Raw genomic sequence first — 15,196 nt, 5'->3', positions numbered from 1 at the left:
CATCCTACCATCTCATCCTCTGTCATCCCCTTCTCCTCCCACCTTCAATGTTTCCCAGCATCAGGGTCTTTTCAAATGAGTCAGTTCTTTGCATCAGGTAGCCAAAGTATTGGAGTTTCAGCTTCAACATCAGTCCTTCCAATGAATATTCAGGACTGATTTCCTTTAGGATGGATTGGTTGGATCTCCTTGCAGTCCAAGGGACTCTCAAGAGTCTTCTCCAACACCACAGTTCAAAAGCATCAATTCTTCGGTGCTCAGTTGTCTTTATAGTGCAACTCTCACATCCATACATGACCACTGGAAAAACCATAGCTTTGACTAGATGGACCTTTGTTGGCAAAATAATGTCTGCTTTTTAATATGTTGCCTAGGTTGGTCATAATTTTTCTTCCAAGGAGTAAGCATCTTTTAATTTCATGGCTGCAGTCACCATCTGCAGTGATTTTGGAGCCCAAGAAAATAAAGTCTGTCACTGTTCCCATTGTTTCCCCATCTATTTGTCAGGCTAATTCTTGACCCATGTTTAAAATCAGGCTTGACTGAATACATAGAGCACAGATGGACTTTGAATTCAGAAGGGCCTGGATTTTCAACAAATCTCTTTCCACTGGAATTGAGTAGATCTGGCTTGAAATACCAGCCCCTCTCTTCCATGGGTGACTTGAGGCAAGTCACTTCACTTCTTTAAACCTCAGACTCACCAAAAGTAAAGTAGTGATATTTGCCTCCCAAGACTTAGGGTATATAAAGTGCTAACCAGATCTAATGCTGATGAACATTAAATATTAAATGTTATCATTTGAAGTCCAAGATTCAAATTCTTTCTAGCTGTAAAAATTTGAACATGAGACTCTTCCAAGCCTGTTTCCTCACAGGTTCAACATGAATGTCACTTACTTCATAGACCCGGAAAAATTCAGTTAGATTAGCTCTACAGGCAGGATTTCTTAGGTTTCAAACATAAGTGAATGTTCTTTTTCTTCTCTCTGTTCAAGGAGTCTATAAATAGTGAAAGAGCCAGGACTGCAATCCAGAAATGCTGACGCAGTGAGCCAGGTTCTCTTTCTCAACATGTCAAGTTTGGAATGCAGATGCTTAGAAGAAAGTATGTGGGGCGGGGGGGGGCAAGTACATATTAACACAGTGGAGGAGCTGGGAAACATGGCAGCATTCCACTGCCTCTCTAGAAAAAAAAGCATTGTGACTTAAGATCTGGTTATTTTATATCTTACCACCCCATGGAGATATTGGTGATGTTGAGCTTTTTTGTTTTATATGCTTAGAGCTGGTAAGAGGGGGGACAGCTCTCATGGAGACTAGATGAGAGTAGAACATTTTTTTTACTTACATACCTGTATTTACATTTCCTCTATATATATGAACTCCATACCTTGAGTACCGCATTGGTCCCATTTGTTACTGTAACTGTAGCACACAGAAGACATATGATGCCTACATGTGCCATTGATGAACAAGGTGGTTAAAGAAAAGAGGAACTAACTATAAAACCTAGATTTTTCATAGTTTTGTAGAGAGACAGAATGAGGTTAATGACTAGAAAGACAAATTGTGTAGCTGTTCCCTCTAAGCTCCAGTTTATTTTTATTACTAAGCTCTGATTTCTGAGAAAGGCAAATTTCTTCCTAAATAAGAAGAGAACCAGCATCACAAAATAACAGCAGTAACTTCAGGTGGGACTCACTGAAACTCCTAGCATTGTCTTTCAATCAAAGAAGCCCAAGATGGACGCACTAAACTTTATTACGCCCACTCCTTAAGAAAACAGAACGATTAAAAAAAAAAAAATTAAAGAAAATTTTGAATGTTCTTGTACAGTCTTCTGATTTCACTTTTGTGCAAAACACACATGACACATACACAGCATGAATACATAAAGCGTTTATTTATTTACTTCCTGGCTGCTTAAAGGTGTTATTTAGGAAACCACACATTTTACCCATCCGTTCCTGATCATATTAATTTCGTCAGCTAGAGGCTTAGCACACAGCTGCTAGTCACACCTTCAAACCTCAATGGCTTATCTTTTCACAGCCGCAGGCTGTTCTTCCTGTCCCAGCCTGAAGTGAAGGTTTCAGGAATAACCACCAGCTTCCAGGGAAAGATGTTCTGCATCACTCTGTTGGGAGGAGTAACTTCACCTGGCCATGTTCCCCCTCCCATGGTTATTTGTCCTAATGACTAAACTTTACGCCAGAGCCATATGAAATTTCCTGGCTCTTACAGTAAAAACTCAAAACATCTTGTTTGAAGTTTCCTGTTTCCCTAACTACCTACTTTATTAGTCCTTCTTATCTTTACAGTAAAAGCTATTCTGAGTTAAAATCTTCTATTGTCCCAACTAGGCTCCAGCCATGAACTGAACAGAAATTTTCCTTCCTCCAACTGCTAACAAAATGAGAGGAACACCTCACAAAATTAAGTAAGCATGAAAAAATCATGGCCAAAAAAAAAAGGATTTTGGATAACTATTCGATTCTCTGCCGCTAAGAGATAAAGTCTATTCACAAGTTGAAAGGGAAAATAATTCCATGAAGCAGTGCCATAATAAAGAACTTTAATTCTTCAGAGTTCTTGCTACTCTATGACACGGTTTGGACTATAGGCTCACCCTCAAGTCATTCATTAATTTTTTTTAATTTTTAACCTCATTGTCATATAACGCTGCATGTGTGGTAAGTTGCCTCAGTTGTGTCGGATTCTTTGTGATCCTATGGCTAGTAGTCCACCAGGCTTCTCTGTCCTCGGGAATTTCCAGGCAAGAATACTGGAGTGGGTTGCCATTTCTTTCTCCAGGGGATCTTCCCAACCCAGGGGTCAAACCCACACCTCCTGTACTGACAGGCGGATTCTTTACCACTGAGCAACCAGGGAAGCCTAGGGGAAGTTATGAATGAGGACAGAGTTAACACATTAAAGACTTTCTCATCCAAGGACTAATTCTCTGCAGTCTTGCTCAGTCCTGAGTGGATTACCTTATTCAACAGGACCCACAGAATGAAGTAAATGTGAACTGGGAAATATGACTGGGACTTGTGTTCATTAGGAGTTAGGATGTAAATACAGACACACACATTGTGGGCCCACAGGAGTTTTCTCCTTTTCTCCTTGAAGTTGACATCCAGTGTAACATGGTTTTATACTGCACATTCATCAGGGTCTACAGCTTGAATAGAAATGCTTGTTTTCATATAAGCAACCTGAAGGGGAGTACAGCAGTTTTTCACAGATGTGGTTTGGAGACCAGGTGACTTTGCATGGCAAACCAGAAGAAGATACGCATTTTAAGGCACTCCACAGTAAACAAGTGACCAAGCCGTGCTCCAGAGCTACACTATCCAAAGGGTAGCCACCAGCCTCATTTGGCTATCTCAACCTATTAAAAATTAAATAGCACTAAAAAAAAGTCTATGGGCACCAATTATGCCTGTTATTTCATCTGTAAATGAAAAATCCAACAAGAGGACATAACTTAGACTTCTTACAGTAAAGGAAAAATGTTATAGAATCTAAATTGACATATATGGGTCTTTTAAGTTTTCTATGTTTGAAATTTTTCATAATAAAACATTGGAAAACATTACTTTTAATTAAAATGACTCTAAATTCAGTTATGTTAGCCACATCTCAACTACTCAGTAGCCACGTGCAATATCCAGTGGCTACCCTACTGGACTGCTCATACAGAGAGCATCTCTATTATTGCACAGAAGTTTACCAGAGTTGCTCTAGTCTAGCTGCTCCAGAGCCCTGGCTAGCTGTCAGACCCCAGTTCTTCCACCCTAAGGTCCCTAGAGGGGACCTGACTGATCTTTGGGCAAAGTGGATGATGACTGCCAGGACTGCATACTTTCAGAGTGAAGGTGCAGATGGAAAAGTAACAGAATACCAGGGTATGAGTTACTAACAGGCAAAGTAATCAAGTCTATCAGAAAGAGGTTGAAGGGAACTGGGAAATATGACTGGGACTTGTGTTCATTAGGAGTTAGGATGTAAATACAGACACACACAAACGCACACACACGGAAGTCCAAATTTTAAATAATTTGTAGAGATGAGAACTCATTTATTTCCCACAGATATACAAAACATGTGTATTGTGAAGTATGGGAATAGGCACATAATTAAAGATGTGTCTAACTTTGGATACTGACTTTACCTTTGTAACCTTGAGGAAATCACTGCTTATACAAAAATATTTAAATGTGAATAACCCCTAAGGAGTTTGTGACAAACATAAAAAATCCAAAAGCTTCTATAAACTTCTATGAGCACCAAAAAATTAAATTCGGTCAGGTGTGGCAGAAACAAGGGGAGATCTACAATTGCTTTTAAACAGATGGGAATCTGGCTATATGCTTCTACAAAAAAGATCCTCTGTCATAGGTTACACCTTCTAGAACAATTTTCATCTTTAAAATGAATCAGAGATCTGGCCTTCTGAAGAACCAAAAGCACTCTCCATCCAGGCTGTGATGTTTTATTGGAGCAAAATTTCAACAAAAGGTGGCTTTTATTTACAGTTTAATGTGTGTGGTGACTGCTCAACCCACTTGGACTAGGTGAAGATAACAATTAAGCCTGCTTAGATATTGTCTTATTTTCAATTTGCATACAAAAAAGTTTGCTTCACATTCATACAACCCGCAATATTATAAATGAACAAATCCTCCCTCACCCACCCCTTAATTAAATATAAACCCAGTTTCAAAAAACATATAGTTTAGATTGGTTTAATCTTGAAATGTAATCCAATAAGACTAAACACTAAACACTTCAGGTCCTGTACCAAATAGTAAAATACTCGAAGGCCTTCAGGATCCCTAAAATTTAAAAGATAAAAGTTAGTTTTTTATTCCAAGGATGAAACAACATAATAATATAAATTAATTCTTAAAACAAAACAGAGACCAAAAACCAAAAACAATTAAAGGAACTGAGGAGAAAGGATTTTCTGATAACTATTAATATAACTGATGTACTGGACAATTTCTATCTTTATCTTTTCTCTGAACTTTTCTCTGAAAGTCCTATCTCTCTTTTACACTGTAACCAGTTAAGCAAACAAGTAAGTTATTACAAGTTACGCTGATAACTTGAAAATAACACTAGAAGAACATTTTGAGGGGAAAGAGTGGAAAGAAGTAGTAGGAGGCAGAGAGATTTTTCAGATAATAGTAAGAGGTATCTGTCACACACAGAGCTTGGGAAGGCACATATCGCTACAGCCATACTTAAGCTATATCTGTGTTTTCTCCATTTCTTTCAAGTATTAAACCCAAGGAGGCAAATGATGTCACACGGAACTAATAAGGCTGAGATATTCAAGAAGGATTTCTTTTAAATTCTGTGGGGCTGCATCCAGACTAAGATTTTTTGGCAATCAGTAAAATACACTGTTAACTTCTTTGATAACAAGTCTTCACTAATATAAAAATGAGGATTACACATACATAATAAATTGCTATAGGATACAATTACAGTAATCTCAACAAACTGGCTATGGTTCTAAAATGAGCCTCTCTAATAAATCATGTCAATTTAGTCAAAATGCTTTAACTTTTATTAATGCTTTTAATACTCACTTTGACTGATTGACATCAATAAGAGAACCTATTTTTGATGTGGTAAAAGAAATGTGTTCATCTCCAATTACAATTTCAAGCTCCTGAAAAAAATAAAACAGAGAAATGTAGTTAATGTAAAAATTCACCTCTTACAACCAAGAGGTCCCGATTTTAGCTGCAAGTTTTCTAGCCATAATAGAGGAGGGGGTAAAAATAAAAAAGAAACAATTTGTTAACTATAAACTATGTCTGTAAAGTAAAAATCTCATCAACTCCTCAGAGTTCCCCAGTATTAGGATGAATCAAGAAATGCTTTCCGAGATCTCATAAAGAAGATGCTATCGAATGAATGACAGACTTCAGAGTTACACAGAAATGTTTCTTATGATGTCAATAAAAACTAATAATATGGGTTTAAGCCTATTTTTAATATAATAAATACAAATACATTTATCCTTTCTACCAGGCTCTACAAATAAACTGCATAATGTTAATAACAGCACTATTTAACACCTACTGTGTATCAGGCCTGCTGATAGGGACTTTAAAAACATATTCTCTGTAATCCCCAAAACTGGGCTAATAAAGCCTGTCTTTCTCAGGTCAGCTTTATTGACTGATGTTACACATGTGAAGCCCAAGACTCAAAAGCAGACAAAAAAAAAAAACTTTGTATTTGCAACCACTAATACGTGGTGGTACTAATATTTAACTCTCGGATTGTAAAACTGAAAGATTCATATTCTTTTGACTTCACAAAACAATTGCAATTAAGAACTAGGAAAACAAAACAGCATAAAACAGATTTATGCTTCCAGTGTACAAAATTAAGTATAAATTTTTCTCCATATTTTATCTGCAAATCTAAAATGAAAAATTAAGAGGCTATGTCTGTATTGAGTTTTCAGTTTAAATTAACAGATGCCATTAAAGACACTCCCAGTTCTGTATTTGATCAGAATAGATATAATCATGCCCCTTTATGGCACACACATGGGAGAAGGAAATGGCACCCCACTCCAGTACTCTTGCCTGGAAAATCCCATGGACGGAGGAGCCTGGTATGCTGCAGTCCATGGGGTTGCTAAGAGTCAGGCACGACTGAGCGACTTCGCTTTCACTTTTCACTTTCATGCATTGGAGAAGGAAATGGCAACCCACTCCAGTGTTCTTGCCTGGAGAATCCCAGGGACAGAGGAGCCTAGTGGGCTGCTGTCTATGGGGTTGCACAGAGTCTGCACACAACTGAAGTGACTTAGCAGCAGCAGCAGCATGGCACACACACAGAATGGATAATTAACTAAAGCTCTCAAGCAATCAAAATCTTTTACCTAAAAATCCAACAGACAACTTCAAGAGCATAAGTAATCCTCCCCATTATCCAAAACACATGAACACATGATCAAGTGGGTAGATGAAAACACTGCTTTCTCCTTGAGTCTAAGAGATAATAAAAGGTTTGCTGCTGTTGTTTCTGATTTTTAATGCCTATATATATACATATATATATGTCTAAAACAAATAGGGATTTAAATTTACTTCTTAAAAGTGTTCACAGTAAATACAATAAATACTGTTAACTATTACCTTTGCTTTCCTAATAATGTTTCTTTAAATAGAAGCGTTAAGTTACTGCTACAGAGCATCAGCATCTATTCTCCACATTTTCTTCTAGTCAAAGAAGTTGTTATAGAGTATAATCCTCAGGAACACACAAAAGCGAAATTAAGTGTTTCTTCCTCCTGCAGTCATATCTCATTCTTCCAGCAGTTGAAAAGACCCAATTCAGAAATCAAACTGTCTTTCTACAGAGTGAAATCAGGCCTTCAGAGCTCTTCAGCAGCCCTTTGAGAAATACCAATTTTTCTGAAGGGAATATGACAGGCAAAGGCAATGGTCAGTTTGAACAAAGAAACCAATCAAATCTCTCTCTGGAGTGTAAAGAAGCAAATAAGAATTTTCAAAGTTGTATATCTAGAGAAAGTGAATTTTTCATAGTGAGAATCCTAATTCTCAAATTTAACAAACATTTGTGTTTTTTTCTACGTATTTTTATTATTTATTAAGAACTCATTGGGCTTCCCAGGTGGTGCCAGTGGTAAAGAATCTGCCTGCCAGTGCAGGAGATGCAAGAGACACGGCTTTGGCTTTGATCCCTGGGTCGGGAAGATTCCCTGGAAGAGGAAATGGCAACCTACTCCAGTATTCTTGCCTGGAAAATCCCACGGACAGAGGAGTCTGGTGGATTACAGTTCATGGGATCAAAAAGAGTCAGAAAAGCCTGAGCATACATGCAGGCAAGATCTCATTAGTCCTAATAAAAGTACTTAACCTATAATGGAAATTAATCCTAATACTGTGAAAACATCCTAAGGTTAGCTGCGGTGGCTGCAGAGAAGACTGTTCAGAAAGATGTCTAAACTGACTTCTTTATTACTAGGAGGTAGCTCACAAATTGATGGAAAGTGAAATCCAATTATAAACCATTTACCAGGTGCCTACTAGATGAAAAAAATCTAAGATTTAATGAGGATCTATTCTATACAAATAAGGAGAAACACAACAATTCTATTAATAATGTTTACAATTTATGCGTTTAAAGAATTATTAACTACAAACCTGCCGGCCAACCCTGTCAGGGGGAGGCCACAAAGCATCGTCTTCTTTTGTAATTTCACTGTCATCAATAATTCTCTTCAGTTCTTCCATTACACTCTTGTGTACATAAGCCTGAAAGCAAGGAATAAAATGTCAGGGTCTACGTCTTGACACAACTTAGAAAGAAATAATAAAACGTGGTTACCAACCCTAAGTATTCAAATAGAACATTAGAGAAAAATTTAATTCTGATTCTAAAAGGAGAGAATCATTCATCTCTCTTATTGCTTTTTCTTCACTCTCTTGCCCTTTCCTTTAAAACGTATTTTTCCCTCTTCGTATCATTATTCCCTCCTTAAAACCTTGTATCAAATATCTCTGAGTGGTTAACACAAAATTTGTGAGGTGAACAGTGACAAATGCAAATACACATCAGAGTGCGGTAAACTCTTTCTTATACCTAACTTTTGAGACTTTCATCTAAAATGCATCCTGTGTTTAAAACATGATTGTCAATTATTTTTAAATAATGAGCAGAGTAAAAAGACCAAGTTAATTATAAAATGAATTAACTGATATGCTCAAATGTGGGACTACAACTTAATATATTCAGATTGATTCTTCTGCTGTTATACATGCTACAAAGAATCCTTTTTCAATCTATAAATCAGCCTCTTCTCTATAGCCTTACCTGTACTTTAAATAGGTAAGTAAAAACACAGACATGAGGAAAACAGGCTTAATGTAAAAAAATTAGACATCTGAAAAGAACGTACCTCCTTTCTGATCATGACATCATTTTTATAATTGCTGTTGTTGGCATATCTAAGTTTTCCTATAGGAAGTACAAAAAAATTCAATCTGTTAACAGCAAAAACTGCTAAAAAAAAATAATAAAGAAAGGACATCATACGCAATTTTGAAGGTAAAAACTATATTATACTACTTTTATTAATATTTCCTCCCTCCTGGTATAAGATCAATGTTGGATATGCATTTGCTGTTAAGCTGGCTGAAGTTGAAGCCAATCAACTGTTTATACTCCATGCCTTCAATATAATTTCATATAATAGGAGGGTCATTTTCAAAACCCATTTTCTTAAGCAACATCATGATTTAAACAGGGAATCTGAAAAAAGAACTAACGTTTCTTTTAAAGTTTACCTTACTTTATTGTGTGATTGTCTTATTTATGTCTTATTGGTGCTGAGTTACCCAGAGCACTTAATCTAATCTGTAAAACAACCCTAAAAAGTAGGTTTCATTCTCTCACCTATTCACAGTTAAGAAAAACAGAGAGTTAAGTAACTTGCTCAGAGTCACACAAGATTCAGACTTAAATCTACTTTGTACCAATATACACTCCTTCCTCACGACTCCAAAACGTTTTCATTTATTTTCCTTCAATTCAATGTATTATGGTAATGCTACTATTTTAGAACTGTAATTAAGAAGCAATACAAACTACATGCTGCTTCCAAATAAAGACTGGCTAGTTTGTTTTCTGATTTACATTGAATGTTGATATACTCCCTGATGTACGCTTCTCCTCATGGCTGTTCAGTTGCCTAGGTACAGTTGTTACGTGATCCAGATCCTCTAAAATGATAGGTTATCTTAATAAGGTGAATCTCTAAGGAACTGCTGTCTTTGGGTCTCATTATTACTGATAGAAAGGTTGTCAAACAGTGGTGGCAGATGAGAACTACTGTTCTGAAATGAAACTTCCCTGAAAATACTCAATCGAAGATTAAGAAGCCTCTTATCCTTATCCATCAGAGGGCAGATAGAATGAAAACCATAATCACAGAAAACTAATCAAACTGATCACATGGAACCACAGCCTTGTCTAACTCAATGAAACTATGAACCGTGACCTGTAGGGCCACCCATGACAGACAGGTCATGCTGGAGAGTTCTGACAAAACGTGGTCCACTGGGGAAGGGAATGGCAAACCACTTCAGTATTCTTGTCTCGAGTACCCCATGAACAGTATGAAAAGGCAAAAAGATATGACACACGAAAGATGAACTCCCCAGGTCGGTAGGTGCCCAATATGCTACTGGAGAAGAGTGGAGAAATAACTCCAGAAAGAATGAAGGGACAAAGCCAAAGTGAAAACAACATCCAGTTGTAGATGTGACTGGTGATGGAAGTAAAGTCCGATGCTGTAAAGAACAACACTGCATAGGAACCTGGAATGTTAGGTCCACGAATCACAGTAAATTCAAAGTGGTCAAACAGGAGATGGCAAGAGTGAACATTGACATTTTAGAAATCAGTGAACTAAAATGGACTGGAATGGGTGAAGTTAACTCAGATGACCAGTGTATGTACTACTGGAGGCAAGAATCGCTCAGAAGAAATGGAGTAGCCCTCATAGTCAACAAAACAGTCCAAAATGCAGTACTTGGGTGCAATCTCAAAAATGACGGAATGATTTCTGTTTGTTTCCAGGCAAACCATTCATTATCACAGCAATCCAAGTCTATGCCCCAACACTAACGCTGAAGAACTTGAAGTTGAATGGTTCTGTGAAGACCTACAAGGCCTTCTACTAGAACTAACACCCAAAAAAGACGTCCCTTTCATCATAAGGGACTAGAATGCAAAAGTAGGAAGTCAAGAGACACCTGGAGTAACAGGCAAGTTTGGCCTTGGAGTACAAAACGAAGCAGGGCAAAGGCTAACAGAGTTCTGCCCAAAGAACACACTGGAAGAGGCAAACACCCTCTTCCAACAACACAAGAGAAGACTCTATACATGGACATCACCAGATGGTCAACACGGAAATTGGATTGATTATATTCTTTGCAGTCAAAGAAGAGAAGCTCTATACAGTCAGCAAAAACAAGACTGGGAGCTGACTTAAATTGAAGAAAGTAGGGAAAACTACTAGACCATTCAGGTATGACCTAAATCGAATCTCTTACGATTATACAGTAAGAGTAAGAAATAGATTCAAGGGATTAGATCTGATAGACAGCGTGCCTGAAGAACTATGGACAGAGGTTTGACACTGTACAGGAGGCAGTGATCAAGATCATCCCCAAGAAACAGAAATGCAAAAAGGCAAAATGACTGTCTGAGGAGGCCTTACAAATAGCTGAGAAAAGAAGAGACGCTAAAGGCAGAGGAAAAAAGGAAAGATATACCCATTTGAATGCCGACTTCTTCCATAGCAAGAAGAGATAAGAAAGCCTTCTTCAGTGATCAATGCAAGGAAATAGAGGAAAATAATAGAACGGGAAACACTAGAGATCTCTTCAAGAAAATTAGAGATACTAAGGGAACATTTCATGCAAAGATGGGCACAATAGAGGACAGAAATGGTATAGACCTAACAGAAGCAGAAGATATTAAGAAGAGGTGGCAAGAATACACAGAAGAACTATATAAAAAAGTTCTTCATGACCCAGATAACCCCAATGGTGTGATCACTCACCTAGAGCCAGATATCCTAGAATGCAAAGTCAAGTGGGCCTTAGGAAGCATCACTATGAACAAAGCTAGTGGAGGTGATGGAATTCCGGCTGAGCTACTTCAAATCCTAAAAGATGATGCTGTGAAAGTGCTGCACTCAATATGCCAGCAAATTTGGAAAACTCAGCAGTGGCCACAGGACTGGAAAAGGTCAGCTTTCATTCCAATCCCGAAGAAAGGCAATGCCAAAGAATGTTCAAACTACTGCACAATTGCACTCATCTCACATGCTAGCAAAGTAATGCTCAAAATTCTCTAAGCTAGGCTTCAACAGTACGTGAACATCTACTTCTGCTTTATTGACTACGCCAAAGCCTTTGATGGTGTGGATCACAACAAACTGTGGAAAATTCCTCAAAAGATGGGAATACCAGACCACCTTACCTGCCTTCTGAGAAATCTATATGCAGGTCAAGAAGCAATAGTTAGAACCAGACATGGAACAACAGACTGGTTTCAAATTGGGAAAGGAGTACATCAAGGCTGTATATCGTCACCCTGCTTATTTAACTTCTATGTAGAGTATATCATGCAAAATGCCAAGCTGGATAAAGCACAAACTGGAATCAAGGTTGCCGAAAGAAATATCAATAACCTTAGATATGCAGATGATGCCACCCCTAGGGCAGAAAAGCAAAGAACTAAAGAGCCTTTTGATGAAAGTATAAGAGGAGAGTGACAAAGTTGGCTTAAAATTCAACATTCAAAAACTAAGATCATGGCACCTGGTCCCACCACTTCATGGAAAATAGATGGGGAAACAGTGTAAGACTTTATTTTCTTGGGCTCCAAAATCACTGCAGATGGTGACTGCAGCCATGAAATTAAAAGATGCTTACTCCTTGGAAGAAAAGTCATGACCAACCTAGACAGCACCAGAGACATTAAAAACCAGAGACATTACTTTGCTGACAAAGGTTCCTCTAGTCAAAGCTATGGTTTTTCCAGTAGTCATGTATGGATGTGAGAGTTGCACTATAAAGTAAGTTGAGTGTGGAAGAACTGATGCTTTTGAATTGTAGTATTGGGAGAAGACTCTTGAGAGTACCTTGGACTGCAAGAGATCCAACCAGTCCATCCTAAAGGAAATCAGTCCTGAATATTCACTGGCAGAGACCCTGATGCTAGGACAGACTGAAGGCAGGAGAAGGGGACAACAGAGGATGAGATGGTTGGATGGCATCACTGTCTCGATGGACATGAGTTTGAACTTAGCTTCCAGGAGTTGGTGATGGACAGGGAAGCCTGGTCTGCTGCAGTCCATGGGGTCACCAAGAGTTGGAGAGACTGAACTGAACTGAAGATTAAGAAAAGACTGCTTAATCCATGTGACTGGCTAAAATTGACACGGACCAGCTAAAAGCTGTTCACGAGCCAAGACCCTGAAGACAGTATAAACCCAGGGATTGAACCCAGGCCTCCCACACTGTAGGCAGATGCTTTACCATCTGAACCACCAAGGAAGTCTGAAGAAAGAAAAGTTAAAGAGAATTCAAGTAAATTTGGCTCCTGAGCTAAATTTAGAAATTACCTGAGGGGAACCAGGAAGATTAGGGATGATTAAGGTCCCCAAATAATTGCAGAATGTAGTTACCCTGACTTCTACCTGACATGTCTGATATTCTTCCCTTTTCCTAGTATGTGATCCTCCCCTAATTTTTCTTGCATACTCTCCCAGAACTTTGTCCAAAGCATGAACACAGCACCTAATATGCATATAGCTTTACACTTAGTTTTATGTTTATGTTATCCACCAAGATATAACTCCTTGAGGGGAATGAAAACGTCTTATGCACTACTGTACCCTCAATTTTTGTTTTTACGTGTTGCCCAGCACATAATATGCATTCAAAAACACAGTCTATGCAGTTGGACTACTGTTGTTACAATAACAGTTCAATATACAGTACAACTATAAACAGAATTAGTTTTAAAAATGTAGAATTTGCTGCATACTTGTTGGGGAACTGGCAGTTTCACCTCCCCTCCCCCCTCCTTCCCCGCTCATACGGCGCTCAGGAGTCTGACTCCTTTTTTCCCTGAGACCAAGAAAATATGTCCTCTCATTCCAATACTCATCTCAACTGTCGCTGTCGCCTTCTCGAAAGATTTCCGACTCTTTTTTGCAGAACTAACCACGCCCCCTTTTATAGTCTTAATGCATCCAATAGAGAACAACTGTATTTAAGCACCCGAAAGACATCATTACACTCGTTTTTCTACACGTTGGGCTTCCCGCCTTCAGAGCAGGACTCATTTGCTTTTTTCGACTTGTTGCCTTCCATACAGTGCCTGAATGAGTAAATTCATTCAGGATGAATGGGCCGTCTGAAAATTACTATTTACAGGAAGATTTTAAGCGTCCAAGGGTCCACCGTGTGGTGGGGATGTTTTCAAAAAATGTCCAAGTATTAGGTTGATTAACTAGAAGGCCTTTAAGGTCCCTTCCGGTGAAATGATTCTAGAATTCTGATTACTATAGTTTGAACTTTAGGATCAAAGGCAGCATAGGCTTTTCTGAAATAATTGACACCGATTAATTCTCTTTTATTCCCCTAAACCAATCCACGCTTCCTACATTTTTAAGCTCCTGGACCCAACCGTACACTCGCGAGCCTGAGCAAGCTCACCCACCCACCCTGCCTCCTTCGCGGCCTCTCCGCCTCTCTTCTCCCCTGCTTAGCATCACTCCCAGTAGCGGCAGTCGCCGCTCCTCCGCTCACCGTCCGGCCGAAACTCAAACTCCAGAAACTCGTGTCCAAACTTGCCCTTATGCCCTACGTAGTAGCGCAGGTAGAAATCGCTGGCCATAGCCATCTTTGTCCCCGAAAAGCCCGCCGAAGGACCGGCCGACGTGACTCCCGGCGCCTGGTAGTGACGTCAGTCGCCCAAGAATGAGTACACGTCACAGCGAGCGCGCCGCTTCAGCCTCCCTCGGCCCGAGAGAAAAGCGGGTGGGAGACGGGTGCGGTGGGCCAGCGTTGCACCGACCTGAACTTTGCTTTACTAAGGTCATATTATTTTCAAAATTAGTTAGATCATATTATATTGGGAAAGCACAAGTGATAAAATATGAAAACATTTGCCATGGCCTCCGAACTAAGTTCGGAGTTGCTCTAAGTTGTAAATTAAAAGTTGCTCTGACTTTTGGGTCTCACGGCATCCCGTGAGGTGGGTGTGGCCTTATTCCCCAGGTTAGTGGGATGAGTCAAGATAAAAGCCCAGAATTAGAATGCAGATCTGCAGTACAGCCATTTCTCTTGCTAGACTTCTAACACAGGCCTCTCCCATTTGGACAATGATGGCTCATTTTCAATGATGGCTCGTTTTCTGGCATCTAGAAGCCAGACGAGACAAAGTAGAAAGAATCCATCAAGACAGGCGGTCTGAAAATTTGAAGAGTACATTGAAGCAAAATCTCTTGACAGTCATGATACGAAAAAAATTTTTATCAATAATAAAACTTGTTCGGTTATTGGAGTTTCGGCAATTTGATCACAGATCAAGTGGTTTAGCCCAGATTTCT

The 15,196-nt window shown here is 38.9% G+C and overlaps 1 protein-coding gene across 1 annotated transcript; it reads right to left on the bottom strand.

Moving 5' to 3' along the window:
- Positions 1-4,485: 4,485 nt before the first annotated feature.
- Positions 4,486-14,567, bottom strand: MAGOHB (mago homolog B, exon junction complex subunit). The gene is made up of 5 exons (XM_019961550.2): positions 14,394-14,567; positions 8,963-9,021; positions 8,208-8,318; positions 5,607-5,689; positions 4,486-4,844 (listed from the first exon to the last, which is right to left on the bottom strand). The coding sequence occupies exons 1-5, from the start codon at positions 14,485-14,487 to the stop codon at positions 4,745-4,747; spliced, it is 447 nt and encodes a 148-aa protein (XP_019817109.2). The 5' UTR covers positions 14,488-14,567; the 3' UTR covers positions 4,486-4,744.
- Between the last annotated feature and the right edge of the window lie 629 nt (positions 14,568-15,196).

Source organism: Bos indicus, chromosome 5 (genome assembly GCF_029378745.1).
Source record: "Bos indicus isolate NIAB-ARS_2022 breed Sahiwal x Tharparkar chromosome 5, NIAB-ARS_B.indTharparkar_mat_pri_1.0, whole genome shotgun sequence".
NCBI classification, from domain to species: Eukaryota; Metazoa; Chordata; class Mammalia; order Artiodactyla; family Bovidae; genus Bos; species Bos indicus.
This window is presented reverse-complemented; position numbering and strand designations above follow the sequence as displayed.